The sequence below is a fragment of the Vulpes lagopus genome, chromosome 2 (assembly GCF_018345385.1).
Source record: "Vulpes lagopus strain Blue_001 chromosome 2, ASM1834538v1, whole genome shotgun sequence".
In the NCBI taxonomy this organism is placed as follows: domain Eukaryota; kingdom Metazoa; phylum Chordata; class Mammalia; order Carnivora; family Canidae; genus Vulpes; species Vulpes lagopus.
The window spans coordinates 43441352-43468308 of NC_054825.1; the positions used below are offsets into that span (position 1 = coordinate 43441352).

Genomic DNA, 26957 nt, shown 5'->3' on the forward strand with positions numbered 1-26957 from the left:
TATCCAATGTATCTCTGCATTTGAAACTTCTTTTTACAATGAAGCCATTAGAGTCATATGTAACTAAAATTGTGATAACTGCTTTAAAGGCATATGATAAGGAAAACCCCTTTGAGGGGACTCTTAGGAATCTGCATCTAGATGAGCTCTGATCCTGCAGGACTTCTCTGATTTGTAGGAACCTTAGACGGATCCGGAAATGTCAGCGTGGTCGAGAACAGCAGGAAAAGGAAGGGAAGGAAGGAAATAGCAAGAAGACCATGGAGAATGTGGATAGCCTGGATAAACTGGAGTGTAGATTCAAGTTGAATTCCTACAAGATGGTGTATGTAATCAAGTCAGAGGACTACATGTATAGGAGAACAGCGCTGCTCCGGGCTCATCAGGTAAGAACCAGTTACTGGAACTTCTCTATACCTCTCCCTCCCCAGCCAGTCCCAGGTCTAACTCACAGGTTTCTTTTCCTTTTTTTTTTTTTTTTTTTTAAGATTTTTTTTTAAACATTTTAATTTTTTTTAACATTTTATTTATTTACTCTTGAGAGACAGAGAGAGAGAGACACAGGCAGAGGGAGAAGCAGGCTCCGTGCAGGGAGCTAACTCACAGGTTTCTGATGGTTTCTCTCCCTTTATGAGAACCACCTCTTGGATTTGAGAAGTGCTGAGTAAGCAGGTGTATTAGTCTATTAAAGATGTCAGAACAAAGGACCATAGACCGTGTGCCTTAAACAACGGAAATGTATTGTCATGTACATTCTGGAGGCTAAAAGTCAGACATCGAACTGTTGCAGAGTTGGTTTGAACAGGGCTGTGAGGGAGCCTCTTCTCCGTGCCTCTCCTGGTACCCGGTGTTTTGCTGGCAGTCTCTGGCTTGCCTTGGCTTGCAGGTCTCCGCCTTCCTCTTCCTCACGCAGTGTCCTTCCTTTGTGCCTGCGCCCAGCTTTCCCTTCTGAAAGGGTGCCAGCCATCCTGGACTCCAGGTCCACCCCGCCATAGTCTGATCATACCCTACTAATTATGTTACTGGGGTGAGGACGTCAGCACAGTGATTTACAAGGGACACAGTTGAACCCACAGTAGCTGGTACCTCAGCGAGGCTACTCCCGGCTCTTTTGCTTTCCAAGTGGTATTCTTGTATGAGTTCTGTTTGCATATGCTGTCTCAGATGTGCAAGCTTCCTGGTGGTTTCGTAGCAAATACTGTGCCAGGCCCTGGGCTATAGCCATGAAATGGTGTGGCACGCACCATCAAGGGAAGAAACCAGTTGAAGTGACCGTGGGTAGCTGGTGTGCAGGCCCTATTTAGGGGTCCTTTGGATGTGATGGTTGAGGTCTGAACAGTGACAAGGATCCAGCCTGGTAAAGAATTGAGGGTTGGTGCTTTCTAGGTGAAGGAAACTAGCAAAAGCAGTGCCAGAAGAGAGGAAAGAACTCGGCATGTTTGAGAAACTAGACGCATCAGCATGGCTCGAGCCAGAGGGCGGGTGGCATACTTGGAGTTAAAGGGCAGGCAGACATATCATTACTAGTCTTATAGACTGTGGTTTGGATTTTGTTTGTGATACATCAGGATGTTGTTGACAAGGATGGCTTGGACTGCTGTCCATCCCAGTGCGGATGATTTGGGGCATGAAATTGGAAGGGCAGAGACTGCTCAAAAGACTGACTGCTCTTGTCCAAGTGAGATGTGACCTGGTGGGCTACCAGGGTGTCGGTGGGGAATTGTAAGAATTAGATCAAAGGTACAATTTGGAGATAACAGTTGCCCGTACTAATGTGGTACTAATGATCGGAGGTGAGTAGGTAAGAGAAGGAATGTCAAGAATGATGCCTGGTCTTTTTTTTCTTTTCTTTTCTTTTCTTTTTTTGGTTTTATTTGTTTCTGCTTGAGTAAATGGGCAGTTTAGGGGTGTAATCTGTTGCTAGGAAGAAGGGTTGGGGGCACATCAAGCCCTGTGTTTTGAACTGGTTAAGTTTGAAAGGACTACAAGAGCATTCAGGCAGGAGGTGTTAATGGACTTTTCTCAGGATGCTGTGGGTTGTAGGTCTGATGAATTATTTGGGGAGCGGGGTAACACCTAATTCATCTTTGTATCCCCTCCTCTGCCTCACACATGGGCACCAAAAAGTATTCACTGGATGGGTAGGTAGGGGCGTAAGCCTGCCCTGAAGATTTCCTGGGCAGCGTTACATAATACTGTGAAGGGAAAATGGGTTTCATGCCTTTCATCTTACGCTGCCTGACGGAATGACCTAATAGCTGCAACTCATTGTGTCTCATTTGGGGTACATTAGAAGCAGCTGGGCTGCTAGTTTAAAAATGCAGATTGATGAAAATGAGGAAATCTGTATTTTTATTCGGTTCCCTAGTTGATACTAATGAATACTAAAAATGAGAAGTACTGAACTAGTTCTGCTCGACCCCGTGTTGGCATTTCTTCAGGGGCTTTATGGGTTCTGACTCTTTACGTGCTCTACTCTCTAGTCTCTTTCAATTTTCTTCTTTAAACAGAGAACTCCTAACTAACCAGTAGTATCAAAGGCTTGACCCCATATCTTTTCCTCTGCTGCTTTAAGAGAAAATTAGGCTTTGTATTTGAAGGGGTTTCTATTATCTTACTTCATGCTTTTTTCCTCCTTCTTCTGTTTTGCAGTCCCATGAGCGTGTAAGCAAGCGGCTACATCAGAGGTTCCAGGCCTGGGTAGATAAATGGACCAAGGAGCATGTGCCCCGGGAAATGGCAGCGGAGACCAGCAAGTGGCTCATGGGTGAGGGGCTGGAGGGCCTGGTGCCCTGTACCACCACCTGTGACACAGAGACCCTGCACTTTGTGAGCATTAACAAGTACCGTGTCAAATATGGCACAGTGTTCAAAGCCCCATAACTGCAAAGCCAGAGCAGATAACTTGAGGGGAGTGTGTGTGAGGAGCACGTGCACTCACTCACACTGAAGAAACAAGGAAGATGCCTTTCAAGCCTCACTGGGCCTCTCTGGGACATGGCCACCTGATGAGTGTGTGGCTGGTGTAACCTGGCACCAAGTGGGCTACATAGAAGGAACGTGGATACCTTACAAAAGCCAGAGCTGGAACTTTTCCCAAGGGGTTTGGAGTATTAGCCTTCCCTGGAGGGGAAGGAAATCCATGCAAGCACAGAGACATGCAGCTTGCTTGCACACACCAGCAGAGCTAAGACTGGAGTCTCCTGGGGCCTGCCCTTCGATGAAGGAGCCAGATGCTGTTCACACCTTGACTGGATGGGCGCCACTGACAGCCTGGGGAAGGGCCCACCGCTCAGATGGATTGTAACTCTGATGGCCACTGCTCCTCCCCTCCCCCCAAAGGAAAAAAAAACTGGATTGGATTTTTTTTTTTTTTTTTCCTGGTCACTCGAGCACATCTAGATCACCCATTAGATTTTATCTGGGACCTGCAGTTTGGCTTTGGGATTGATCATCTTGTGGGTTTTTCCTGACGAATCCCTCGCTGCCCACCCTTTACTCTCCTCTGGTTCTCAACCTCAGCAACTTCAAATCCGTCGTCCTTTTTAGCTCCCGTGGAACTGTTTTGTACCTGCTTCTTTACTAGTCTACCCTAGTGCCATCCACCAGCTTTACTCTCTGACACACACACACACACACACACACACACACACACACAAATTTTAACTTGGTTTTTCTTTTTTTTTGTAAATAATGTACATACTGTCGATTTTTTATTAAAAGAAATATGCTTTGATGTGCTAGCATAACTGCTCTAGCTTCTTGTGTACCATAGTTCTATGTGGCTTCAGATTTAGTACCTATGAACAGATGTACAAGACATTTATTACACTTTTTACCAAAGGGAGTTACTGTTGTAGTACTTTTGTGTAAAACTTGTCTTCCCCTTGCCCCAACTTTCTTTCTTTCGTTTTTTCCCCTTCTTTCTTTATTTTTTCTTTTCTTCTTCTTTTTCTTTTTTTTTTTTCTTTTTTTTTTTTTTTTTTGTAAATAAATAAAGCTTGGTTCTTACTTAAGGAATGAACTCTCAACCCAAGTCCCTTGTCCTCACCAGACTGACAACTATTGTGGAGTGGGGATTTGGGCTTCAGTTCCTTAATCCTCAGCACAAATGAATTTGCTTTAAATAGTTAACAGTTCATTGCATTTGTCCCAAGTCAAAATATTCCAAATTTCTAAAATAGAGTACTTCATTCTTTTAGTACATGTTTTCCCCCTTATTTCAACTGTTTGGAAGTATTTTCTATTTGGGTAGTTGTCCAGCTATTTAGTTTGCATTTTTTGTGTATTGTTTTTCTTATCCTTAATTGGAAATGGGGGTGAACAACTTAAATACCAAACCAGTATTTGAAAGAAATGTGTACAGGTGTGTGGTATAAATGGGGTTGGGAGAGAGATTTGCTACTGCAATATATTTTTAATTACGTAGGTTTAGAGCGGCAGACCAGACATTTAAACAGTGATGTAGGATTTTTGTCTTCAGCCTGGAGTCTCTGAACAGAGACCAACTGAACCCCTCCCAGTACTGTGATAGATTTATTCTCCATCAACCATTAACCCTCGTCTGTTGTAATCAACAGTGTTTTGTGTGGGTTTGGTTTCCTTAATCAAACCCCTACTACCACCACCACCACCAAAGACTACAAATTTGGGGGCTTCTGAACTTCAAAAACACATGGTATAGACTTACCCAATCTTAGACTTTTTTGTTGCAGGGGGAACAGGAGAGTCTGAATAGGGGTGGTCCGGGAGCCTTGGAGGAGGAGGTTGTAGGGGGAGGCTGGGCCAGTGCCTGACTTGGAGACACAGCAATACATTACGGGGAAAGATGTTGCGGCTCTTCCAGCAGCAGCTCACCACCCCCACCCCACCCCCCCACCCCCCGCGCTCACTCAAGGTCAAGCCGACTTGGAATCCTGGGGGAAGGTGATGGGGTCCGGCGGGGGCCGCCCCAGCTGCCGGCGCTCCTGGGGTCACGTGCAGACCACCCGCCTGCAGGTCGGGAGAAACCCGGCCCGCCAGGACCGCCCGAAGAGGGGCCCGCCCTGGGGGGTATCCCAGCCCCGGGCTCGGGGCGCAGCGGCCCATCAGCCGGGCCTGCGGGGGCCTCCCGTTCGCGTTCTGCGCTCCGCCCGCTTTCCCTGCGATCTGCGCCGGAAATGTGAACGTGTCCGTGTTTCCACTAAAATAGCAGGGCTGAGGAGTGAATTTCTTGGTCACGGTCTCCCGCCCCGCAGCGCTTGGAGGCCCGCGGGGCGGCGCAGCCCGGCGAGGGGCCGCGGGGAGGGTGCGCCTGGGGGCCTCTGGCCTCGCCGCGCCGCCCCGCGGGCCGGTGCTCCCGGCAAAGCCGTCCGGGCGGGGGGCCGGGCGCCGCCGGAACCTTGGGGCCCCGGCCGTGCGCTGCGCCGGCCGCCGCGGGGCCGCGCCTTCCGGGGGGCGCGGGCGGCGGCGGCGGCGAGGGCGATGGCGGCCCCGGCCCTGAAGCACTGGCGCGCCACTCTGGAGCGCGTGGAGAAGTTCGTGTCGCCGCGCTACTTCGCCGACTGTAACCTCCGCGGCAGGTGGGGCCCGCGGGGAGGCCCGGGGGGCGGAGGGCGGGGGTCGGCGGCGGGGCGGGGCGGGGGGGGAGGGGAGGGGCGGGGAGGCCCGGGGGCGGGGCGGGGAGGGGAGGGGCGGGGAGGCCCGGGGGCGGGGCGGGGAGGGGAGGGGCGGGGAGGCCCGGGGGCGGGGGGCGCGGTCCGGGACGACCTGCAGCGCGCGCCGCGGCCCCTCCCTCCCTCCGTCCGTCCGTCCGTCCCGCACAGGCTCCTCGGGGACACCTGCCCGCTGGCCGCGCTGTCCAGCTTCCTGACGCCCGACAGGCTGCCCTACCCGGAGGCCGTGCGCCAGCACTTCCGTCCCGCGCAGGTCGGCGACAGCTTCGGACCCACGTGCGTGACGGGGCGGGGGGGCGGGGTCCGCGGGCCGCCTCCCCCCCCCCCCCCCCCCGCAGACACCCGGCCAGCGGCGCCCGGCTGGGGGCGGGGACGGGGGCTAACTCCCCGCCGCCGCCTCCCCCCTCCTCCCCCCCCTCCCCCCTCCTCTCCCCCTCCTCCTCTCCACCTCCTCCCCCCTCCCTCCCCCCTCCTCCTCCCTCCTCCTCCCCTTTTTCCCTCCCCCCTCCCCCTCTCCTCCCCCTCCTCCTTCTCCTGCTCCCCCGTCTTCCTCCCCCTCCTCCTCCCCCTCCTCCCCTCCTCCTCCCTCCTCCCCCTTCCCCTCCTCCAACTCTTCCCACTCCCCCCCTCCTCATCCTCCCCCCACCTGGTGCACCTAGACACCCCTCCATCAGACACGCAGGACGGAGATCAGACCCCTGACACCTCTGCCTTCCCGTCACCCTTCTGCCCACCATGTCGCTCTGTTCTTGCCAGTCCGAACTGCATACCTGGTGATGCTGCTGCAGATGCTTGGTCCCCGCTGACCCTCAATCCAAGGGAGTGTGGCGGAAAGGCAGAGCTACCACCCCTTAGGTCCACCACGATGGCTGTCTTGCAGATGGTGGACCTGTTGGTTTCGGGTAGAGCTGACCATCCCAGAGGCATGGGTGGGTCAGGAAGTTCACCTTCTCTGGGAAAGTGATGGAGAAGGCCTGGTGTGGCAAGACGGACAGCCTGTCCAAGTGAGTAGCCGTAGCCCAGGGACAGGTGTTGCTGCATGCCAGCCCAGGCCTGTGAAGAAGCCACAGTGCAGTGGCTCTGCCTGCAGGCTATCAGGATTTCGAGACTGGGGAGGTTGCCACTTGGGCCCTCATGTAGTAGGTCCCTCTCATATTGGGAAGCTGAACGGATGGCTAGGGGCCCTAACACAATCAGTGCTAAACCAGCGCTGCCACTGACTGGCCACTTGCCCATTCTGGCCTGAAAATACTTGCTAATCGGGTACAATGATAAGAGATACAGCAGATCCATCTATTAATCCTCTCCTTGGTGCCAGGTGCCAGACTACTGGCTTTGCAGACTTTTTATTTTTAGTTGATTTTTGTTTTTTTTTTTTTTTAGAGGCGGGAGGGGCTGAGGGAGAGGAAGAGAATCGCAAGCAGACTCCCAGCCCAGCGCTGAGCCCCACAGGGGCTCCACTCCCAGCCCTAAGCTCATGAGTCAGACACTGAACCCACTGAGCCACTCAGGCACCTCTATTCTTAGTTTTTAATAAACCAGTTTTTAATACATGTAGCATAGACTTACGGAGGGAAACTTTCAAACAGTTCCGGATGATATGAGGTAAAAGCTTAAGTCCTCTTCCCCTTAAGTAATTAATCTCTCCGTCACAGCTTCTCCAGTTCCTCAGACAGAACAACTATTAAGTGTCTCCTTTATGCATTCAGCCACACCAGGTTTAATCTCTATAATCATATGTGGTGGGTCTTTATCCCCATTTACAGATAAGGAAACTGAGATACATAGAGGTCAGTTCACTTGCACCGCTTCCATTCCAATTAGACTAACTTCCCATCTCAGGTGAGGACTGTTGTTCTTTTTGTATAGAAAGATAGCAAACCCTTCCCTCTCTCTCTGTCTCCTTCCACTAGCTCAGCTGAAGTCTCCTGAGTGCCAGGCCTATGAGTCTCTTGGCCAGGCCCTATACTAAGCACTGGGGATATGGCAAAGAATGAGGCAACCCTGCATCTGACTTCATATAGTTCCCCTTCAGATACTCATTCAGCGGTACAGAGGCCCAGAAGCCATACCCAGACCTCCTGCTACCTCCCTGAGACCCTTCCCATGAGAACAGCGGCTTTTCTGCTGGCAAACAGGTGCCATTTGGTGATCATGGCACTCTGGCTGCCATCGGAGTTGGGCACTGGCCACCAGGGGTCCGGGATTTGTCAATCTTGGCCTTTCTTAGGAGAGAGGAGCCATGGCTGTGGCCTAGGCAGAGAGGCCTGACTTTGCTCGGCTTCTGTTTCACCTGAACTGTCCAAAAGCCTCAGGGCCTCTCTTTCACTCCACTCCTCACCAGGGTTTGACCAAAGAGGGGGAGAAGACCAGCTATGTCCTGACTGACAAGCTAGAGGAAGGAGACCCCCGGAGGTGAGTGAGTCCCTGTGCCCTGCTTGACCCCCTGTGGGGGCGGGAGGGCCCCAGTGAGTGAGCAGGAGCTGAGGCCCTCAGTGACCCAGCAACGGCCACCTCCAACACAGGCTTCCTCTGATCTCATGATCTGTTTTTAAAGAGTAGGGTTTTTTTCCCCTTACTAGAAAGATACTGTCTGCCTTCTTGTGGCCAATACAGGAAAGCACAAAGAAGTTAATGACTCCCATTATCCCACCACCGAGAACCTAGAGATGACCATTATTAATAGTTCAGCATTCGCCTCAGAAACCCATTTAGGAATAGTTCTTCCTTAAGGTTGTATTTCTTTGACACTTTGTATCCTGGTTTTTTCTTGTCCCATATCATAACATGGACATTTTATGCCACCATTCAAAACTCAGAGGGGCACCTGGGGGGCTGGCTCAGTGGTTGGGTGTCTCCTTCAGCTCAGGTTGTGACCCCAGGGTCCCGGGATTGAGTCCGGTGTCAGGCTCCCTGCATGGAGCCTGCTTCTCCCTCTGCCTGTGTCTTTGCCTCTCTCTCTCTCTCTCTCTCTCTCTCTCTCTCTCCCCCCCCCCCCGTGTCATAAATAAATAAATAAAATCTTTAAAAACAAAACAAAATAAAAAACAAAGCTCAGACATCATATTATTGTTTTTTCTAATATTTGTTGAGTGCTGTATCTGATGCTTCCAGATATCGGCCCTGCGAGTAGTGTAGTCCTTGACACGGGGGACTCACAGATACTTACATAATTGCAAAACCAGGGGGCCTCTGAAAGCAATACCCGGAGCTCGATATGGGAAAGCTGTCCCAGACTTGGGAGAGGGGTGGGAGGAGGGTAGGGTGGGCCTCTCCAAGAAAGTCCCCGTTGCTCTCTGAAGTCTGGGTGGAACACGGCACAGGCTACCGCGCCGCTTCAAAGAATGGCCCACCCTCTTGGCCACTGGGTCTTTGCCCTCAAAGACTAGACCTGGGGATCCAAACACGTTTTTAATAAGTGAAGATGGTTCTGTAAAAACAGTTGTGGAAATGGAAATAAAAGGCTGAACAGCAGCTTAGTTCACACGGTTCTCAGCTTGGTTATGAGGCAGAAGGCTCATCAGCAGGACAGGACCCTCTCGCCCAGTCAGCCTGACATGTGGGATCTTCTGGGTGGTGGATCCTGGGGGGTCGGCGGATGCCTCCGTGGTCCTCCCGCCCCGAGCCCTCAGGGTCTTGTCCGGGCCCTCAGCCTGAGGCTGCCTCCCCACCTTTGTAGCCTGACCCTCTATGTGGAAGTAGCCTGTAATGGGCTCCTGGGGGCCGGGAAGGAATCCATGATCGCAGCCCCTGACCCAGAGAAGATGTTCCAGGTGAGCCGGGCTGAGCTGGCCGTGTTCTACCGGGATGTCCACAGTCTCCTGGTGGATCTGGAGTTGCTGCTGGGCATAGCCAAGGTACTGGACATCCCTGCCCCACCAGCTCACTCTAGAGCCCTTCCTGGCCCCTGGGGGCAGGCCGTTCCTTGGATCGGGCAGTTGAGAATCTGAGAATCCAGAACAGGGAGGCGGCTCCTGCCTGCCTGAGTACTGAAGGGCTTCCTATGCAAAGGGGAGGAGGGAGACTTAGCAGGGGGACCCAGGAGGAGCAACAGGTGGGAGGTTGGGAGGAGCTCTGCTGAGACCTGTTGACAGACCAGCTGGGGCCTGATTCTGGAGACCCCCGCTGGCCCCAGCCGGGGACTAAGGGGCAGAACCCCGCTGCAGGGCCTTGGGGAGGACAACCAACGCAGCTTCCAGGCCCTGTACACAGCCAACCAGATGGTGAACGTGTGTGACCCTGCCCAGCCCGAGACCTTCCGCGTGGCCCAGGCCCTGGCATCCCGGTTCTTCGGCCAACGCGGAGGAGAAAGTCAGCACACCATCCATGCTGTGGGGCACTGCCACATTGATACAGGTAGGGCTGCAGCTGGCCGGGCTGGCGGGGCGAGGCGGGAGTGCCCCTGAAGTCCTGGCCCTGCCCTGGAAGCACTATCTCATCCCCAGCAAGCCCTTGCCCCACCTGGACCTCAGTTCCCCCATTTGTAAAATGGGGCAAGGGAACTGAACTGCGGGCTTTGCTAGGTGTGGCTGCATTTATTTCTTTCAACAAAATCTGATGCCCCGTGTGGCCCTTGCTGGGTACTGGGAGGTAAGATTATAGAGACCAATGACTGTAAAATAAGCACTTAGCCTGATGGGTCAGGAGGACTCCAGACAGGCTTCGTGGAGGAGGTGACCTCTGAACCGAGTGAGAACGAGGGAGAGTTTGACAAGTATCTCCACATCCTCAGAGAGGAGTGATGTAGAAGTCATGGAGATGGGGCTACAGCACAGGGGCTAGTTTCCAGGGCAGGGGTACCAGGAGTTCAGCTTTGAACTTGAGGAGTTTGCAGCATCTGTGAGGTTTATGGGAAATCTGCATTTTTAAAAAGATTTTTAATTTTATTTTATAATTTGAAAGAGAAGGAAACATGACCAGGGGTAGGGGCAGAGGCAGAGAGAGAACAGACTCCTCACTGAGCAGGAAGCCCGAGGCAGGGCCCCATCCCATAACCTGGGACCATGACCTAGACATTTAACCCACTGAGCCACCCAGGCGCCTTGGGAAACCTGCATTTCTACCAAGCTCTCGAGGTGCGAGTTCTGACACAGCCAACCTCTCCGAACCGTAGAACAAGGGTTTTCTGTGCTGTGTCGAGGTCCGCAGTGGACTGTGGCAGTTCCACGCCAGTAAGGGAGGAGCCAGGGCCTAGCGGTCAGGATGGCTGGCCCGGGCACACCCATGTGGGGACGGTGTGCGCCCTCTTCTGGGATATCCATCAGTGTGCTAACCCCTGCCACATTTTGTAGGATCCTTTCGGGAGTGGGTGTCTCAGCCTCAGGGTGAGGCTATTCCAGAGCCTGGGCCTCCATGTTCTGACCTTTAAACTGACCGCCTCCTTTGCCCACCCCCTACTCCCACCTTGCAGGAGTGTCTTGAAGTGAAAGCTCAGGAGGGATGCCAAAGGGCCTTGCTGGGAAAGGGGCCCGGGTTGGGGGAGGATAGCCCTCTGGAGGTCTAGGCCGGGCCCGGCAGGGTGCTGGGGGGCAGAGGTGAGGCTGGAGATCTGTGGGGAGCTGGGAACCCTGCTGCCCTCCTTCCACCTCCTCCCCCCCTCCCACCAGCCTGGCTTTGGCCCTTCAAGGAGACTGTGCGAAAATGTGCCCGGAGCTGGACGACAGCTGTGCAGCTCATGGAGCGAAACCCGGACTTTGTCTTTGCCTGCTCCCAGGTCAGAGCGCAGCCGTGCGGGGCACCTGGCCCCCGAGGGGTCTGAGGCTGAGGTCCTGAGGGCTTGTCTCACATCTGAGGAGGAGGACTCTTCCCCACCTCAGCTGCCCAGTGCTCCGGATGCTCAGGCTTGGGTGGGGTCCTTGTCACCCCCGACCCAGCATGGGCCCCACTTGCCCCGCAGGCACAGCAGCTCGAGTGGGTGAAGAGCCACTACCCTGGCCTGCATGCCCGGCTCCAGGAGTTTGCCTGCCGAGGACAGTTTGTGCCTGTAGGGGGCACCTGGGTGGAGATGGTAAGTGCAGTGTGTACCCCTCGGTTGTGGCCGCCCGTCCTTGGCTTTGCCAGCAGGTGGCTTTCCGCAGGCCCTTCATACCCTCCCTGAGGCAGCACTGTTAGTTCCTGGAATCCCAGGGCCCAGGGCCCAGGACCCAGGGGGACAGAGGGTCTCAAGCATGGTGGCAGGGAAGCCCGCCTGGGAACCCCCTCCAGCAGGTGGACTGCTGGGCCCGCAGCGGAGAGCCAGACGTCCCTGGGCACAGGCCATAAACCTGTGAGAGCCCCGGGTGTGCTGAGCGGGCTGGGCCTGGCCCCAGCTCTGGCTCCTGGCCATTCCCCACCTATGTGATGTGCGCTGCCTGCGTCTTTACTCACTGCCAGGATGGGAACCTTCCCAGCGGAGAGGCCATGGTGAGACAGTTCCTACAGGGCCAGAACTTCTTCCTGCAGGAGTTTGGGAAAATGTGCTCGGAGGTAGGCCGGGAGCTGCCGCTGCCACCGGCGGGTGGGACTGAAGCATGGCATGAGCCGTGAGAGGCCGACGCCTGGGGCTGCTTCACCAAGAGCCCCAGGCCTGGGCTCCATGTCCCAGAGGCCTCCTCCCCACAGTTCTGGCTCCCAGACACGTTTGGCTACTCGGCACAGCTCCCCCAGATCATGCGTGGCTGCGGCATCACGCGCTTCCTATCCCAAAAACTGAGCTGGAGCTTGGTGAACTCCTTTCCGGTGAGCAGACTGCGGGGGGCCTGGGTCCCCGCCTGGCCTGGTCATGTCTCCCCTGGCTTACAAAGGGTCCTGGGCTGGCCACCCAACCCCCACCCGAGGGGCTGTGCCTTCCCCACGAGCATGCGACAGGAAGGGCAGGTCCGGAGTGCCCAGCCCGGCCTCGGCCCTGACTCTGGCCCTCACCTGTCCCTCTGCCCGCAGCACCATACTTTTTTCTGGGAGGGGCTAGATGGCTCCCGCGTGCTGGCCCACTTCCCACCTGGTGACTCCTATGGGATGCAGGGCAATGTGGAGGAGGTGAGGGGGCACCCCGGCGGGCGCCGGCGGGGATGGGGGGGAACGGCAGGCTGGAGAGGGCTGGGTGTCCTGTCCTGGGCTGACCCGTGTTGCCCTGTGCCCGCCTCCAGGTGCTGAAGACCATGGTCAAAAACCGGGACAAGGGGCGGACCAACCACAGTGCCTTCCTCTTCGGCTTCGGGGACGGGGGCGGTGGCCCCACACAGACCATGGTGGACCGGCTGAAGCGGCTGCACAATACAGACGGGCTTCCCAGGTCCGGCCTGGCCCCCCAGCAGCCTCAGCGCTCACCTTGCCCTTGCCCACAGCCCCGCTTTCCACTCAGACGTTGGGCCCCTCCTCCCCAGACCTTGTCCAGCTCCCACCCTGCGCGCAGGGCCGGGGAAGAGCTGCAGTGGGAGGGAGCTTAACTACCACCCCCAGAAGTCTCCTGGTGTGTCTGGAACTGGCTCCATGTGGACAGGGAGCATTAGGGGGGGGCAGGAGGGCCTCCTGTCTGTCAGGGCCAGATCTCTTGTCCCCTCTGACATGGTGGGAGGGTGAGCCACGTGGCACCACAAGGCCTGGCAACCCAGGCTGTGGGCTCCCTCAGGGTGCAGCTGTCTTCTCCGGGGCGACTCTTCTCTGCCCTGGAGGGCGACTCAGGCCAGCTGTGCACGTGGGTCGGGGAGCTCTTCCTGGAGCTGCACCAAGGCACCTACACCACCCATGCGCAGGTCAGGAGCTGCTCCCCAAGCCCAGTCCCAGCAGCAGCAGGCTCCCGGGGAGGAGTAGCGGGGCCAGGTGGGCCAGGGGCCCAGGAGGTGGGCGGAATATCCCTGAGGAAAGCGGCCACGGGACGAGGGGAGAAGCGTGGGGCCAGGCCAGCCAGGAGAGGCTTTATGCTGGCAGTCCCAGGGAACTGCAGGGCTCTGAGCACCTGAGGGCTTTGGAAGGCGCCCTGGGACAGATGCCCTCACCCTGCCCAGATCAAGAAGGGGAACCGGGAGTGTGAGCGGATCCTGCACGACGTGGAGCTGCTCAGCAGCCTGGCCTTGGCCCGCGGTGCCCAGTTCCTGTACCCGGCTGCCCAGCTGCGGGACCTGTGGAGGTCAGCCCGGCTTCGGCCTGCCGCCACCCTGACCTCCCCCGACACCTCTGTGGCTGCCCTCCTGGCTTCCCCGCATTCCCATCCCTGCGCTTGGCTCCTGCAGGCTCCTGCTCCTCAACCAGTTCCATGATGTGGTGACCGGAAGCTGCATCCAGCTGGTAGCAGAGGAAGCCATGTGCCACTACGAGGGTGAGGCCGATGACATTCCCGCTGCTGTCCCTGTCCCCGACGCTCAGGGCAGAGCCCAGAGTGTCCTGTGGGATCCTCAGGGGTCATCCCAAACCTACCACCTGCCCCTGACCAGCCAGCCTGTCCTCAGATATCCGTTCCCGTGGCAACACACTGCTCAGTGCCGCAGCTGCAGCCCTGTGCATGGGGGAACCAGGGCCCGAAGGCCTCCTCATCGTCAACACGCTGCCTTGGGAGCGCACCGAAGTGTTGGCCCTGCCCCGCTCTGGTGGGGCCCACAGCCTAGGTGGGAGCCGGGGGAAGGCTGTGGCTGCTGCAGGAGGGTGGGGGTACCACCCCGGGGTCCCTCCACGAGAGAGGAGGGGGCGGGAGGAGCCACGTGCCCCACCCAGCCCTCAAGCTGGACCCCCCAGAGGTCAGGGAGGGCTGCACTGATGCCCAGGCATCATGCCCAGCCCTGGTGACAGTGCCCAGCATGGGCTATGCTCCTGCTCCTGCCCCCACCTCACTGCAGCCCGTGCAGCCCCAGCAGCCTGTATTCGTGGTGCAAGAGGTGAGTACGGCCACCTGGGCCATTCCTAACACGTGAGGGTTCTGAGCTCCCCAGGCGGAGCAAGCCGTGAGGGTGGGTGGGACACGGGTGCTCTCAGCTGTGGGAAGACCATGCAGACTCAGCTGCAGGACCTCTCCCACCAAGACTGACGGTTCTGTGACTCTGGACAACGGCATCATCCGAGTGAGGCTGGACCCAACTGGTTGCCTGACGTCCCTGGTGCTGGTGGCCTCCGGCAGGTGCTGACTCCTCACTGCCCTCTTCTGCCTGGCAGGTGGCTCCCAGACCCCGTTCCTTCTGTCCCCAGGCCACAGCACTGCCAGAGCAGCCCTCGGCGGCTCTGGACCCACACTGGTCAGGGCAGGCTGGGCCAAGGACCCTGGTACTACTCTCCTGGGGCCTACTTTCCTGGCCCCTGCCCCACCTCAGGCAGCTGGAGAGACCACGGTCATAAAGTTCTGAAGCACCAGTCTCTGCGTCCTTCCAGGGAGGCCATTGCTGAGGGCGCCGTGGGGAACCAGTTTGTGCTGTTTGATGATGTCCCTCTATACTGGGACGCGTGGGATGTCATGGACTATCATCTGGAGACACGGTAAGGTGCGGGCAGGACCAGGGTGGAGTGGCCCCTGCCCCCGCCTGCCCTGGCTCAGCCCCGCCACCCTACACCCTCAGGAAGCCCGTGCTGGGCCAGGCGGGGACCTTGGCGGTGGGCGCCGAGGGCGGCATGCGGGGCAGTGCCTGGTTCCTGCTGCAGATCAGCCCCAACAGCCGGCTCAGCCAGGAGGTTGTGCTGGACGTCGGCTGCCCCTATGTCCGCTTCCACACCGAGGTAGCAGAGGGCCAGGTGGCGGGCTCCCCGGGGGGTGCAGCTGGCGAGGAAGGATCGCCCGGCCTGCGTGTCTGTCCTTCTGCCCCAGGTGCACTGGCACGAGGCTCACAAGTTCCTGAAGGTGGAGTTCCCTGCGCGGGTGCGGAGCCCCCAGGCCACCTATGAGGTCCAGTTTGGGCACCTGCAGCGGCCCACCCACCACAACACCTCTTGGGACTGGGCTCGATTTGAGGTCTGACTTGGAGTGCGGGGTGCGGGATCCTGCCTGGTGGAGAGGAGACTAGCGCAGCGTGGTCAGGAGGGTGGGAATCCATGTTTGCTGGGCCTGTGTTAGGTGCTCTGTTCAGTCTGACACCCGTGCCCATGGGTGGGGTGACCCCTTTGACGGAGGAGGACCTGAGGCCTAGACAGGTGGGATGGAGTGCCCAGCCTCCTGCGGTGGGAACCGAGCCCCTGTGGGGTCCCAGAGCTGGCCCTCACTGTAGCGACAGGCGCCCTGGGCACGGGGAAGCCGCGGGGCCACCGAGCGGGGCCTGGGTCTGCCTCCAGGTGTGGGCGCACCGCTGGATGGACCTGTCGGAGCACGGCTTCGGGCTGGCGCTGCTCAACGACTGCAAGTACGGGGCCTCGGTCAGAGGCAGCGTCCTCAGCCTCTCACTGTGAGTGGGGCCCGCGGGGGCGGCGGGGCGGGGCGCGGCGGGGCGCAGGTCTTGGGGGCTTGCGGCCCATGCGCGCCCTCCGCACCGCAGCTTGCGGGCACCTAAAGCCCCCGACGCCTCCGCCGACATGGGCCGCCACGAGTTCACCTACGCGCTGATGCCCCACAAGGGTGAGCGAGGGGCCCGGGAGCCCTCCCCCCCTCCCCCGCCCTCCCCTGCCCTCCCCTGCCCTCCCCTGCCCTCCCCTGCCCTCCCCTCGAGCCTCCTCTCCACAGCGCACCCACGCCCCCCCACCCCCCACCGCGCTTCCAGGCTCCCTCCAGGACGCGGGCGTCATCCGCGCCGCCTACAGCCTCAACTTCCCGCTCCTGGCGCTGCCCGCCCCGGGCCCCGCGCCCGCCGCCGCCTGGAGCGCCTTTTCCCTGTCGTCGCCCGCGGTCGTGCTGGAGACTGTGAAACAGGCAAGGGGCGGGGTGGGGCGGGGCCCGCGGCGGGGTGGGCGGGGCCAGCGTCGGGGTCCGCCCACCGGCCGGCCCCGCCCACCGGCCGCCCCACCCCCTTCCCCGCAGGCGGAGAGCAGCCGGCAGGGCCGCACGCTGGTGCTCCGGCTGTACGAGGCCCACGGCAGCCACGTGGACTGCTGGCTGCACACGTCGCTGCCGGTTCAGGAGGCGGTCCTGTGCGTGGGGGCCCGCGGGGGTGGGAGCCCCGCCCGGTGGGAGCCCCGCCCTGCCCTTGCGGGGCCCTCATGCCGCCACCTCGCCTCTGTTCTGCAGCTGCGACCTCCTGGAGCGGCGCGACCCTGCTGGCCACCTGCCCCTTCGGGACGCCAGTCTGAAGCTCACCTTTTCTCCCTTCCAAGTGCGGTCCCTGCTGCTGGTGCTGGGGGCCCCCCGCACCGAGACCCTGCCCCTGGGGTTGTGAGCGTGGAGGGCTTTGGGGGTTCCTGGCTCCTGCCTCCCCTCCTGAACAATAAACCCGTGACTCAGGAGCCCCGCCATAGTAGTGCCTGCGCACTCCCCCAGGGCCTGTCCTCAGGGGGCAGGGGGGTAGGGCACGATCAGAGCTTAGCGTGTGCAGGGTCTGGGTTGCAGACAGCCCCCCACCCGCACCCCCAGAGATTGGGGATATCGGTGACCACAAGCTGGCTGAGAGGAGGCCCAGATGGGGGGGGGGGGTCCCTGGCCTCCCAACAGTTGAGCAGTGACTGGTGGCCATGCTGGGAACTCTGGACTGGAAAGGCTGTGGGCACTCGCTGCCTGGGCCGGGGTGTTTACACCACCTCTGAGGCGGTACCGTCCTCCGAGAGCTGGCCTCAGGGACTGGGATGGTCTACCCCAGTGGCTCTCTGGTCTCCAAGGCTAAGCAGCAGGTGCTCCCAGCTTGGCCTTTCCAGACCTTCTGCAGCCAGCCCAAGAAGTGCCACCAAGAAATTCAAGTTTATTCATTTATAAAAAAATCACAGCATCTTTTGCACAGGCTTAAAAAATGGAGAAGGTGGGGGTACACTCAAAAACATCATAGCAGGGCAGGGAAGGGCTACATGGCCAGGGGCCCCCGGCCCCCAACAGCTAGGGCCTGCTTGCAGCCAGCTACCAGGGTCCCAGGGCTCCACAGGGGCAGGAGGTGGACGCCAGCGGGGAGGCCCTCCTGCTAAGAGGCTGACATCCCCTCCTCCAAGGACGGGGTGTCGGCCTTGATCCTTTGGGGTCTTCGGTGGCCTGGGAGGAGGACAGGTGGGACAGCAGCTCAGACCAGGCGGAGGACTGCTCCTGCGGCCTCCCCGCCCCCACCTCTGTGCCTCCCTGCCCCCACCTCTGTGCGCGGGCCACCCCCTTCTCTCCCCAGGGGAGCCTGCTGAGGAAGGCCCACCCAAGGCTGCTGGTTGCCTCCTCCTCCTCCCCTTCACGGGGGCCGGGGGCACTTCTGGGTCCTGCTGGAGGCTGGTCCCCTCCGGCTGCTGGGCTGTACCTTGCTCAGGAGGGCCTCTCCGTGCCCCACGTGACCTGGAACGGGCCACGCTTGGAAGGAGAGGGTCCTGAGTAGAGGAGACACAGGTCCCCAAGGGGCTCAGTGGGCAGTCCAGAGGTGGGTTAGGGCCCACGGTTGCCCCTCACGGGCAAGGGAAGGCGGGGAGGGTGCGGGGAGGAGGTAGGAGCAGGGAGCCATACCTCCGTCCTGTGCTCCAGCCCCTGCTGCGCTCCCTTGGATTTTTTCTTGCAGGACTTTACTCCTGTAGGACACAAACACTGGGGTTGGAGGGTCCTGTGGCCTCAGCCCCTTCTGCAGACTCCCACTATGGGGTGACTCCCGGGGGTGGAGCAGGGACTGGGATGGAGAAGGGTGATGTAGCTCCTGCAAGCAACTAGTCCTTCCTGCTCTCTGAGCTTATCGCGTTAGGGGTCTTACCTTTGGGTGCCAGGGGCCCAGGATCCCCCTAAAATGGAATGAGAATTCAGGAAGCAACCTGGTTGGGGCAGGGGCAGTTTTCCTGGGGGGTGGGGTGGGGCAGAGCTCACACCTGTCCTTCCAGTCAGCTCCCTCTGGCCGCCCGTGCTCTCCAGGGGCTGCGCTACCAAGGAGGAGGGGCCTACGTGGGGCAGGCCTGGGCCACCAGGCACAGTGTGACCCTTGGTGGCCTCGACAGACCCTGGACGTCACCTGGGAGACCCCAGCTCTCCTGCCCCCCCCCCCACCACTAGCTTCCTGGGTCTCCATTTGCCTATACGTGAGATGAGGCCCCAAACCTGGAACCAGATGGTCCGGCCACGCCGGTCCCGCAGAGAGCTCATGCCCGGCACGCCGTAGCACCGCAGCCATGCTCGAAAGGCAGCAAAGTCCTCCTCTCCACTCTCCGGCCCGTACCCTTTGCCCCCTGTGGGACAGAGCGACCAGGCCAAAGTCGGAGGGTGGACCCCGGCTGCGAGGAGGGGGAGCCTGGCCGACCTGGCCCAGACCTCAGCCCCATAGCTGATGGGCTGAGTCAGGGGCCAAGGCTCCCCTGTCCAGGCGCCCTTGGGCTGTGGCTCCCGGCTCCAGCCGGCGCAGGCAGGGCAGCAGCTGCCGGCCACCCAACGGCCACCGACCTGCTGAAGCAGGGGTGGCTAGCCCCCGGGGCTGCGGGCCTCACCCAGCTGGACCACTTCCTTGGGCACCGAGTGACACAGTTCCAGCAGGTCTGGGCTCTGCAGCTTAGCCCTGATCTTCTGGCTCAGGGTCTGTTCCGGGCTCTGGAGGAGGGGCAGAGGCAGCTGGGCTGTGGGGGTGGGGGGGACTGGGGGACCCACCATCAGCCCCCCACGGAGTGGACACAGGGCAATGGGCCCGAAGCCCAGAGGGGCCTGCGTGAGCCACACTGGAGACCACAGCCCACTGGGCCCTGCGTGCCCGCGCCCTCACCGGCCTGCGCTGCCGCAGCGTCTCCAGCACCGTGCGGGCCTTCTCGAACGGGGGTATCCCCAGGCTGCAGTGGGCGGAGAGGGGGCCAGCTAAGCAGCAGGCACGTGGGCACGCCGCCCCCCCCTCCCCAGGGCCTGGGGGCGGCCCGCTGACCGGTGCAGGATCTCCGCCCGGAGGTAGTTGCCGATGCCATTGAAGAACCTCTGGTCCAGGAGGGCCTCGCAGATGGGCTGCTCAAAGGCCTTGTCCGCCAGGTTTCGTAACACATTCTCCCTGGAGGGACACAGCCGGGGGCTGCTGCGCGTGCGCGGGCCTGGGAGCAAGGGGAAGGAGCGTGGCGCCCCCGCCCCACCTCAGGGCCGCTCTGGCAGCGGGATCCACGCCCTGGCCCAGGGGAGCACCAGCACGAGATTCGAACTGGTTACAGAGGTGAGGCTGCCAGCGAGCAGCAGCGTGTTCCAGGAAACGCCCAGTCGTAGACCCTGCGCGACAGGCACCAAAGGCCGCAGGGCCGCTCCGGAGCGGGGCCCAGGGCACGGGGTGCAGCCCCTGGGCCTCGAGGGGTAGGGCGGGGCGTCGGGCCCTGCCGGGCGCCTTCTCTCAGGACGTTGAGGACCTGCAGGGAAGCTAGTAGCGGCTCTGAGCAGGGCTGCGGTGACAAGTCCTGGCTCCGGCGCCTGCAGGGGTCACAGATCACTCCCCACCCACGACAGGAAGCGCATCTAGTTTCTTTGTGGGAGGGGATCGCGGCGGGGCCGGCTCAGCAGCAGGGGCCAGAAGCCCAGAGTTTGGGGGACAGAAGAGTGCGACAGGAGCCTCGGCGGCCGGCCGCGAGGGGAACAGAGCCCCGGTGCTCCCCAGCTCAGAGAACAAGAGGGCAGCCCGAGGGCTTGTCACGTGAGACAAACCTCAGGACGTGGCCGGGGCATGACTCCAGGAGAGAGGATGGGAGGAATCCGGGACTACGGATGCTTCCCTGTGGTGCGCTCGCAGAGCCTGGCAAGGCGGGCAGGAGCCCAGTGGCCTCCGTCGTGCTCAAGAAGCCGGAGCCACCGGAACCGGCGGCAGGTGTGGGGACAGAGGCAAAGCCCGGCAGCGCTGGGTAGGGCGGGCCTGCCGGGCCCACGCAGGCCTCCGAGGGGGCTCGTCGCCCACGGTGCTCCCCCTCTAAAGCTTTGCAGGGCTGGCTCCTGCTCCTGGGCCGCCGGTGTCGCCCAGAGCGCCATCCCCACCCAGTCACTCTCTACCTTCGGCTTTTCCTTCAGGCATGTGTCTACTTGAGTCCATCTACTTAGTTTCCTCCTTCCCTGCCCTCTCTGCACTTCAGCCGGTGGCAGCAGGGTCCCCGTCCATCCCGGTCACTGCTGCCCCCCAGCACCCGGAAGAGGGCTTGGCCCGACACAAAACCCTACACGCTCCCCCTTTAGCGGAGGGGAAGGGGCTGGCACCTGCCCTCCTTAGTGGCCGCATCCTGTCCCAGGTGGGGCTGCTTCCCCTCGCAGAGACCAGGGGACTGTCACGGACCGGGGCGGGCAGAGGATGGGAGACCACAAGCCCGCTCAGAAGCCGCAGCTGCCCCCTGCGCTGCCTTCAGCCTTCCTGCTCCGGGTCCGCCCTCCTAGGCTGTGGCAGCCCCGCTGAGCGCCCTGGACTCGCTGCAGGTCTCGTCTTCCCCACACCCGTTAGCTCAGGGAGTGGTCCCCAGAGTCACACGAAGGGGCTGAGGGGGGGGGCAGAGCCGTCCGGGACCGCGCGTGTGCTCCTGGCACCTGGCGCCGCGCCCCCCGCGCGCACCTGAACCGCTCGTACTCCAGCAAGACGCAGGGCCCGCGGCCTGGCTGCCACTCGCCCCCGAGGTGCCAGCGGCCGAAGCGGCGGGCGTCCACGAAGCAGAGCGCGAGCCGCGGGCCCGGCGGCGCCGTGTAGAAGCGCAGGTGCGCGTGGGCGGGCAGCGCGTCCCCGGGCGCCAGGCGGAAGGAGCCGGTCATGCCGAATCGGAAGACCAGGGCCAGCGGCTCCCGCGCGGGCCGGGCCCCGGGCAGGGGGCGCAGCGCCAGGCGCAGCTCCTTGCCGCGCGCCGAGGCCGAGATGCGGTAGGCGCTGCTCTCGAAGGGCACCGCGGGGCCGCGGCTGCAGCGCGACGTCTCCACGGCGCCGCCGAACACCAGGCCCGCGCACGCCGCGTTCACAAAGCGGCTGGCCAGGTGCAGCTCGGGGCCCTCGGGCATCCTGGGCGCAGGCCGCCTGCGGGCAGCACCGGGCCGCCGTCAGCTGGCACCGCACCTCACAGAAGGAGCCGCGCGGGCAGGGGGTGCGCCGGGCGCGGGGAGCCCAGGCCGGGAGGGGTCCCCCTTGCTTAACCCGAGCCCGCGGCGTTCAGTACAGCCCGGGGCGTTCCGGGGCCACACGGCCCCGCAGTCACCCGCCCCCCGCCCCCCCGACGAGCTCCAGGGCTCCGGGCTGCACTCCCAGCGCCCGCCTGCGGCCGATCCACAGCAGGGCCCCGACCCTCGACCCCGGGAGGACCCGCGAGGACCCCGCCGCCGCCACCCACCGTCAGAGCCGAGCGAGGACGCGGACGGGGACGAGGGAGACGCGTCCAGGCGCACCTCGCGGGGAGCCGCAGGCCTCGGTCCTGGGGGCGCAGGGAGGGCCCAGGTCAGCGCCCAGGCCACGGGAAGCTCCTCCGGCGAGCGGGACAGTCGGCCGCTCTCCTCCGGGGCCTGCCCAGGTCAAGGCCAGGTTGGGGGGGGGGTTCCCGAGGGAGGCACCGAGCCAGGGAGGGCAGGCCCCGCACCCCTGTCCCCTCCTGGCTCAGAGCCCCAAAGGGTTCGATCCTCTGGGACAAGGTGCGTTCCTCTCCTCTCCCAGCCCCGCGGCCCGTCCTCCGCCAGCCCGGCGCCCCCCCCCCCCAGCCCCGCTGCACCCCGGGCCCCCACCTACTCCCCGCCTCGTCCTCCGCCAGCCCGGGGCGCCCCCCCAGCCCCGCTACACCCCGGGCCCCCACCTGCTCCCCGCCTCGTCCTCCGCCAGCCCGGGGCGCCCCCCCCCAGCCCCGCTGCACCCTGGACCCGCACTTGCTCCCCGCCCCGTCCTCCGCCAGCCCGGGGCGCCCTCCCCCAGCCCCACTGCACCCCCGGCCCGCACCTGCTCCCCGCCCCGCGGTCCGGGCTCTGAGCCCTGGGCGGGTTCCCTGGGGCCCCGCCGCGCCGAAGAGCACGCCGGGAGCCGAGGTCGCCGCGCGGGGCCCGCCGGGAAGTGTAGTTTCCGGGCGGGGCGGGCGCCCGGGAGCGGGAAAGGCCGCGGGGCAGGCACCCGGCCGGGCGGTGGCCCAGGAACCCGGCTTCACGCTGCCCGGCGCCCGCGGGGGTCAGGTCTGAGGTTCGGATGGCGGCCGTGCAGTGGCGGGGCAAGGCTCCGGCCGGTCCCCGACAGGACAGGGTGGGCGCCCCGCCCGGACGCGGCGGCAAGGTCCCCAGGGCGCCCAGGCCGAGGCACCTGCAGCTGCAGGCCCTGGGGACCCGGCGCGGCCCCCGACGGTCCAGGCAGTCAGACGTGACACGTCAACAGAAGCGCCGTCACCGCCTGCCGGCGACACCCCCTGCGGGAGCAGAGCCCACCGCAGCCGGCCCGCTGGGGCGCCCCACCCGGGCTAGGGCCTCGCAGGGGCAGCAGGTGGAGCGGCTGCAGGACAGCCCGCAGTCGACCCCGCAGCCCAGCCCCGCAGCCCGGCCCGCAGCCACCCCGCAGCCCAGCCCCGCAGCCGAGCCCACAGCCCAGCCCGCAGCCCAGCCCCGCAGCCCAGCCCCGCAGCCCAGCCACCCCGCAGCCCAGCCCCGCAGCCGAGCCCGCAGCCGGGCTCCGCAGCCGAGCCCACAGCCCAGCCCCGCAGCCCAGCCCCGCAGCCCAGCCCCGCAGCCCAGCCCGCAGCCACCCCGCAGCCCAGCCCCGCAGCCCAGGCCCGCAGCCCAGCCCGCAGCCCAGCCCCGCAGCCACCCCGCAGCCCAGCCCGCAGCCCAGCCCCGCAGCCCAGCCCGCAGCCCAACCCCACAGCCACCCCGCGGCCCAGCCCGCAGCCCAGCCCGCAGCCACCCCGCAGCCCAGCCGCGCAGCCAAGCTCCGCAGCCCAGCCCCGCAGCCCAGCCCGCAGCCCAACCCCGCAGCCACCCCGCAGACCAGCCCGCAGCCCAGCCCGCAGACCAGCCCGCAGTCACCCCGCAGCCCAGCCCACAGCCCAACCCCGCAGCCCAGCCCCGCAGCCACCCCGCAGCCCAGCCCCGCAGCCCAGCCCCGTAGCCCAGCCCCGTAGCCCAGCCCTGCAGCCCAGCCCGCAGCCACCCCGCAGCCCAGCCCCGCAGCCCAGCCCCGTAGCCCAGCCCGCAGCCCAGCCCTGCAGCCCAGCCCGCAGCCACCCCGCAGCCCAGCCTGCGTCTGCCCACCACATACACCCCCCACCTGGCGGCTTTATTCCCCTGAGGGGCCCTGCCTCAACCAAGAATTTAACCGGGAATTACAAAGTGGTGCTTCCCTCGTCCTTTGTACCCGGGCTGGAATTCTCCGTAAAGAAGAGCTCTCTGGTTACCCTGCAGCGTTACGAAGGCAGGATAAATTCTGAATTCCTTCCCGCTAGTGATCGATTTTCAGACTAAGAATTGGGTGCAGTAACAACCAAGAGTGACAAAGTAGGACTCATTTGGGATTTTTTTCAAGGGGGGGGAGGGTCAGGACTTTGTCTCTTTTAGAGTCTTTTCTATTACAGACTCCTGGATTTTTTTTACATTCAACATCTGTAAATCCACCGCCGTCTCTATCTTCCGCCCCATTTACCAAAGGAGGGCTTGGTAGGCGCCAGGACTCCGCACACAAGAACGCAATTCCCATTCTTAAGAAACTCAGGAGGGTAAAAGTGGCAAATGGGTAAACGCGATCACAATGTCACGTGACGACAGTAAGGAGAGAAGTACCTGTGGGATTCTGTGACACCACAGAAGAGGGGACGCTACCTGGGAAATCCAGCTAATGTTAAACGTTTGAGGAGACTTACAATTCCCTTGTGACTTTCTGCTACTTTATTTCTGTTGATTCCAACTTCTCATTTTTTGTCGTCTTCTTGCTCTCCCGCGGGCTACCTGAACGTGCAGGACCCCAGTAGGACTTCTCAGTACTGTTTTTGAGTGTAGTGCATTGCACAGCCTTTGAAGTCGTTGTTCTAGAGGTTACACACGCATACCTGTCACAGTTCACTGGTGTGGACATTCTAAGTGTAGAAACCTTACCTTCCTTTACCCTTTCCTGTTTACGATAATCTGACCTATTTCCTCTACAAACTTGGAGAACCACATCCAACAACGTTATAGGTTTTGCTCCAACCGTTGAACAGAACTTAAAATGCTCAAGGACAGTCTGTGTCCATAACTCCACTCCTTCCGTTGTTCTTCCTCCCTGATGTTCCAAGATTCCTTATCATTTCCTCCTTTCGCCTTTTGATTTTTAGGTTAGGTCTTCTGGTGACAAATCCGTTATCCTTCATCTGAGCATATCCTGGTTGCCTCGGACTCCTGCGGTTCTGTTCGCTGGACACAGAATTCCCAGTTGACACTTTCAGGACCTGAAAAATGTTGTTCTTCTTCCTTTTGGCCTCTGTGGTGTCTGAGAAGAAATCCACTCATTTGAATTGTCTTTTCCCCTGTAAGTTATTTCTCACTTGCAGCTTTCAAGATTTTTGTCTGCTCTTTAGTTGTTTTTTTAAGATTTTATTTATTCATGAGACATACACAGAGGAAGGCAGAGACACAGGCAGACGGAGAGGCAGGCTCCATGCAGGGAGCCTGACATGGGACTCGATCCCGGGACCCTAGGGTCACACCCTGAGCCCAAGGCAAGCACTAAACCACTGAGCCACCCAGGATCCCCTGTTCTTTAGTTTTCAGAAGTTTGTGGTATAAGGTACCTTGGCATGATTTCTTTGGGTTTACCCTGTATGAGATTCATTCAGCTTGACTCTGTAGGTTTAGGTCTTTTGCCATAGGGGGGACATTTTTAGCCATCATTTCTTTGCATACTTTTTCTGTCCCACCCTCTTTCTCCTTACCTCCTGGGACTCTGATGACGTTAATATTAAATCTTACTTACAGTCCTGCAGGCCCCAGAGGCTGTTTTATTGTTTTCTGTGTGTCTATTTTCCAAGCTACTCTCTGTTGTTCATATTGGGTAATTTCTACGATTGTCTTCAAATTCATTCATTCTCTCTTCTGTTCAGTTCATCCATTCATTTTTACTTTGATGATTGTAGATTTCAGTTCTAAAACTTCTATCTGGTTCTTTGTATCTTTTATTTCTTTAAGACTTGAGGCATTTTTATGATGGCTACCTTGAAATCCTTGGCATAGAAGTTGGAGTTCTCTTGGTGTTGGTATCTGTTGTCTTTTCTCGTTCAAGGTGAGATTTTCTTGGTTCTCGGCTTTTTTTTTTTTTTTTTTTAATCCTGGACATTTGAGGTATTGAGGCTCTGGATCTTACTTAGAGCTTCTTGGAGCATTTGGATGGCTCAGTTGGCCAAGCATCTGACTCTTGATTTTGGCTCAGGTCGTGATCTCAGGGTCATGAGACAGAGCCCCAGGTCAGACTGCACTGAGGTGGAGTCGCTTAAGATCCTTCCCTCTGCCCCTCCCCCACTCCCAAGCTCTCTCTTAAAAAAAGTAAAAAATCTTCTTTTTTAGGAGGGCTCCTCTGACGCAGTGACGGTGGGGTGGGAGAGGTTGCAGTTCTCTGTGGTGTGACTGGAGGACAGCAGTCACCATCTCTAGGTCTCCTGTCTTGCCAGATGGTCCCCTTCCTGGTCCTTTGGCTCAGGGGGCATGGTTGGGGCTGTGTGTGTGCGGGTGTGTCTCGGGTTGCCAGTCTCCAGCACTTGGCCCAGGCCACATGCAGCAAAAAGAAAACCGAAGGACTACTCTGCCCTGTTGTTCTTCAGTTCCCGAGGATCTTAGCCGGTCTGTCTTTCCTTCACCTTTTAGAGTTTTAGTTTTGTTTTCTAAGTAATGTCCAGGTGTTCAGCTGTGCCTAGTGGGAGAAAGAGAGGCAAGTGCGTGTGCTCCGTTTCTCCAGCAGCCGAGGTCAGGACTGGAGTCGGTCCTCAACTTTTTGCTGCTTCAGCTGTCCCACCTTAGGCCAGTAGGACAAGCTGGCTCCTTTTGACAGGGCTCAGGGCTCATTCTCTGGTAGCTTCCCTGTCCGCCAAGATGTTCTAGGCCCGTCTCAGTCAGCTCAGGGTGCGAGAACAAAATCCCACGGACCGAGCAGCCTAAAGAACATTTATCCCTCATAGTTCCAGAGGCTGGGAGGCCCAGGGTCACAGAGACGGCAGGTCTCATTCTCGTGGGGCCTATTCTGGGTACATGTTTGTGGAGTCTCTTCGTATACTCCGGTCACGAAGCTCCCACTCTCATAACCTCATCTGAACCTGGTGACTCTCCAAAGGCCCCATATCTCCTAAAACTATCTCATGGGGAGGGGGATGGTGGTGAGGGCTCTGACATATGAATCTGGGGGGGGGCGAACATTCAGTCCC

The 26957-nt window shown here is 60.3% G+C and overlaps 4 protein-coding genes and 1 long non-coding RNA gene across 14 annotated transcripts in view; 3 read left to right on the top strand and 2 right to left on the bottom strand.

Moving 5' to 3' along the window:
• Positions 1-3847, top strand: part of SIN3A (SIN3 transcription regulator family member A) — a 70503-nt gene extending 66656 nt beyond the window's left edge. For all 3 annotated transcript variants that reach the window (XM_041744062.1, XM_041744061.1, XM_041744063.1), the window contains 2 exons: positions 179-386; positions 2653-3847. In XM_041744062.1, the coding sequence (XP_041599996.1) occupies positions 179-386; positions 2653-2883 (439 nt within the window). In that variant the 3' untranslated portion in view covers positions 2884-3847. The remainder of the gene's footprint in view (positions 1-178; positions 387-2652) is intronic.
• LOC121484615 lies at positions 482-5033 on the bottom strand. The gene is made up of 3 exons (XR_005986082.1): positions 4893-5033; positions 4691-4796; positions 482-1354 (listed from the first exon to the last, which is right to left on the bottom strand). It is a non-coding gene; the product is annotated as an uncharacterized LOC121484615 (long non-coding RNA).
• MAN2C1 (mannosidase alpha class 2C member 1) lies at positions 4912-17457 on the top strand. 6 transcript variants are annotated; one of them, XM_041744060.1, is made up of 26 exons: positions 4915-5561; positions 5805-5930; positions 6535-6658; positions 7999-8069; positions 9334-9511; positions 9821-10010; positions 11261-11367; positions 11551-11661; positions 12027-12119; positions 12255-12371; positions 12573-12668; positions 12779-12924; positions 13261-13384; positions 13637-13758; positions 13862-13947; positions 14078-14233; positions 14390-14500; positions 14598-14739; positions 14988-15092; positions 15173-15329; positions 15418-15561; positions 15879-15988; positions 16079-16158; positions 16301-16449; positions 16558-16667; positions 16765-16979. In XM_041744060.1, exons 1-26 carry the CDS (start codon positions 4930-4932, stop codon positions 16910-16912), a joined length of 3735 nt encoding a protein of 1244 aa, XP_041599994.1. In that variant the 5' UTR covers positions 4915-4929; the 3' UTR covers positions 16913-16979. The 6 variants fall into 6 exon arrangements, with proteins under 6 accessions (XP_041599990.1, XP_041599989.1, XP_041599994.1 ...); XM_041744057.1 differs by having other exon boundaries at positions 14403-14500; positions 14645-14739; XM_041744055.1 differs by lacking the exon at positions 16558-16667 and having other exon boundaries at positions 4913-5561; positions 14403-14500; positions 14645-14739; positions 16765-17457.
• NEIL1 (nei like DNA glycosylase 1) lies at positions 17409-22591 on the bottom strand. 3 transcript variants are annotated; one of them, XM_041744071.1, is made up of 11 exons: positions 22535-22591; positions 21942-22022; positions 21182-21631; positions 19541-19660; positions 19388-19451; positions 19119-19218; positions 18736-18863; positions 18398-18425; positions 18160-18221; positions 17861-18026; positions 17409-17709 (listed from the first exon to the last, which is right to left on the bottom strand). In XM_041744071.1, exons 3-11 carry the CDS (start codon positions 21613-21615, stop codon positions 17642-17644), a joined length of 1170 nt encoding a protein of 389 aa, XP_041600005.1. In that variant the 5' UTR covers positions 21616-21631; positions 21942-22022; positions 22535-22591; the 3' UTR covers positions 17409-17641. The 3 variants fall into 3 exon arrangements, with proteins under 3 accessions (XP_041600005.1, XP_041600002.1, XP_041600003.1); XM_041744068.1 differs by having other exon boundaries at positions 21942-22110; positions 22535-22568; XM_041744069.1 differs by lacking the exon at positions 22535-22591 and adding an exon at positions 22395-22416 and having other exon boundaries at positions 21942-22110.
• Positions 22592-22774: 183 nt separating this feature from the next.
• On the top strand, positions 22775-23683 carry LOC121477069 (vegetative cell wall protein gp1-like). The gene has a single exon (XM_041731275.1). The coding sequence runs from the start codon at positions 22775-22777 to the stop codon at positions 23681-23683; it is 909 nt and encodes a 302-aa protein (XP_041587209.1).
• The last annotated feature ends 3274 nt before the right edge of the window (positions 23684-26957 follow it).

What these genes read in the sequence shown, in the direction of transcription:
- MAN2C1 (XM_041744055.1), top strand. Translation starts at nt 4,930, where the DNA reads ATGGGGTCCGGCGGGGGCCGCCCCAGCTGCCGGCGCTCCTGGGGTCAC. An exon ending in TTGTCTTTGCCTGCTCCCAG is followed by an intron (nt 11,368 to 11,550) that starts GTCAGAGCGCAG and finishes CTTGCCCCGCAG; the next exon opens with GCACAGCAGCTCGAGTGGGT. An exon ending in TGCAGGGCAATGTGGAGGAG is followed by an intron (nt 12,669 to 12,778) that starts GTGAGGGGGCAC and finishes GCCCGCCTCCAG; the next exon opens with GTGCTGAAGACCATGGTCAA.
- LOC121477069 (XM_041731275.1), top strand. Translation starts at nt 22,775, where the DNA reads ATGGCGGCCGTGCAGTGGCGGGGCAAGGCTCCGGCCGGTCCCCGACAG.
- NEIL1 (XM_041744071.1), bottom strand. Translation starts at nt 21,615, where the DNA reads ATGCCCGAGGGCCCCGAGCTGCACCTGGCCAGCCGCTTTGTGAACGCG. An exon ending in CGGGCGGAGATCCTGCACCG is followed by an intron (nt 19,452 to 19,540) that starts GTCAGCGGGCCG and finishes CGCCCACTGCAG; the next exon opens with CCTGGGGATACCCCCGTTCG. An exon ending in CGCTGCGGCAGCGCAGGCCG is followed by an intron (nt 19,219 to 19,387) that starts GTGAGGGCGCGG and finishes CCCCTCCTCCAG; the next exon opens with AGCCCGGAACAGACCCTGAG.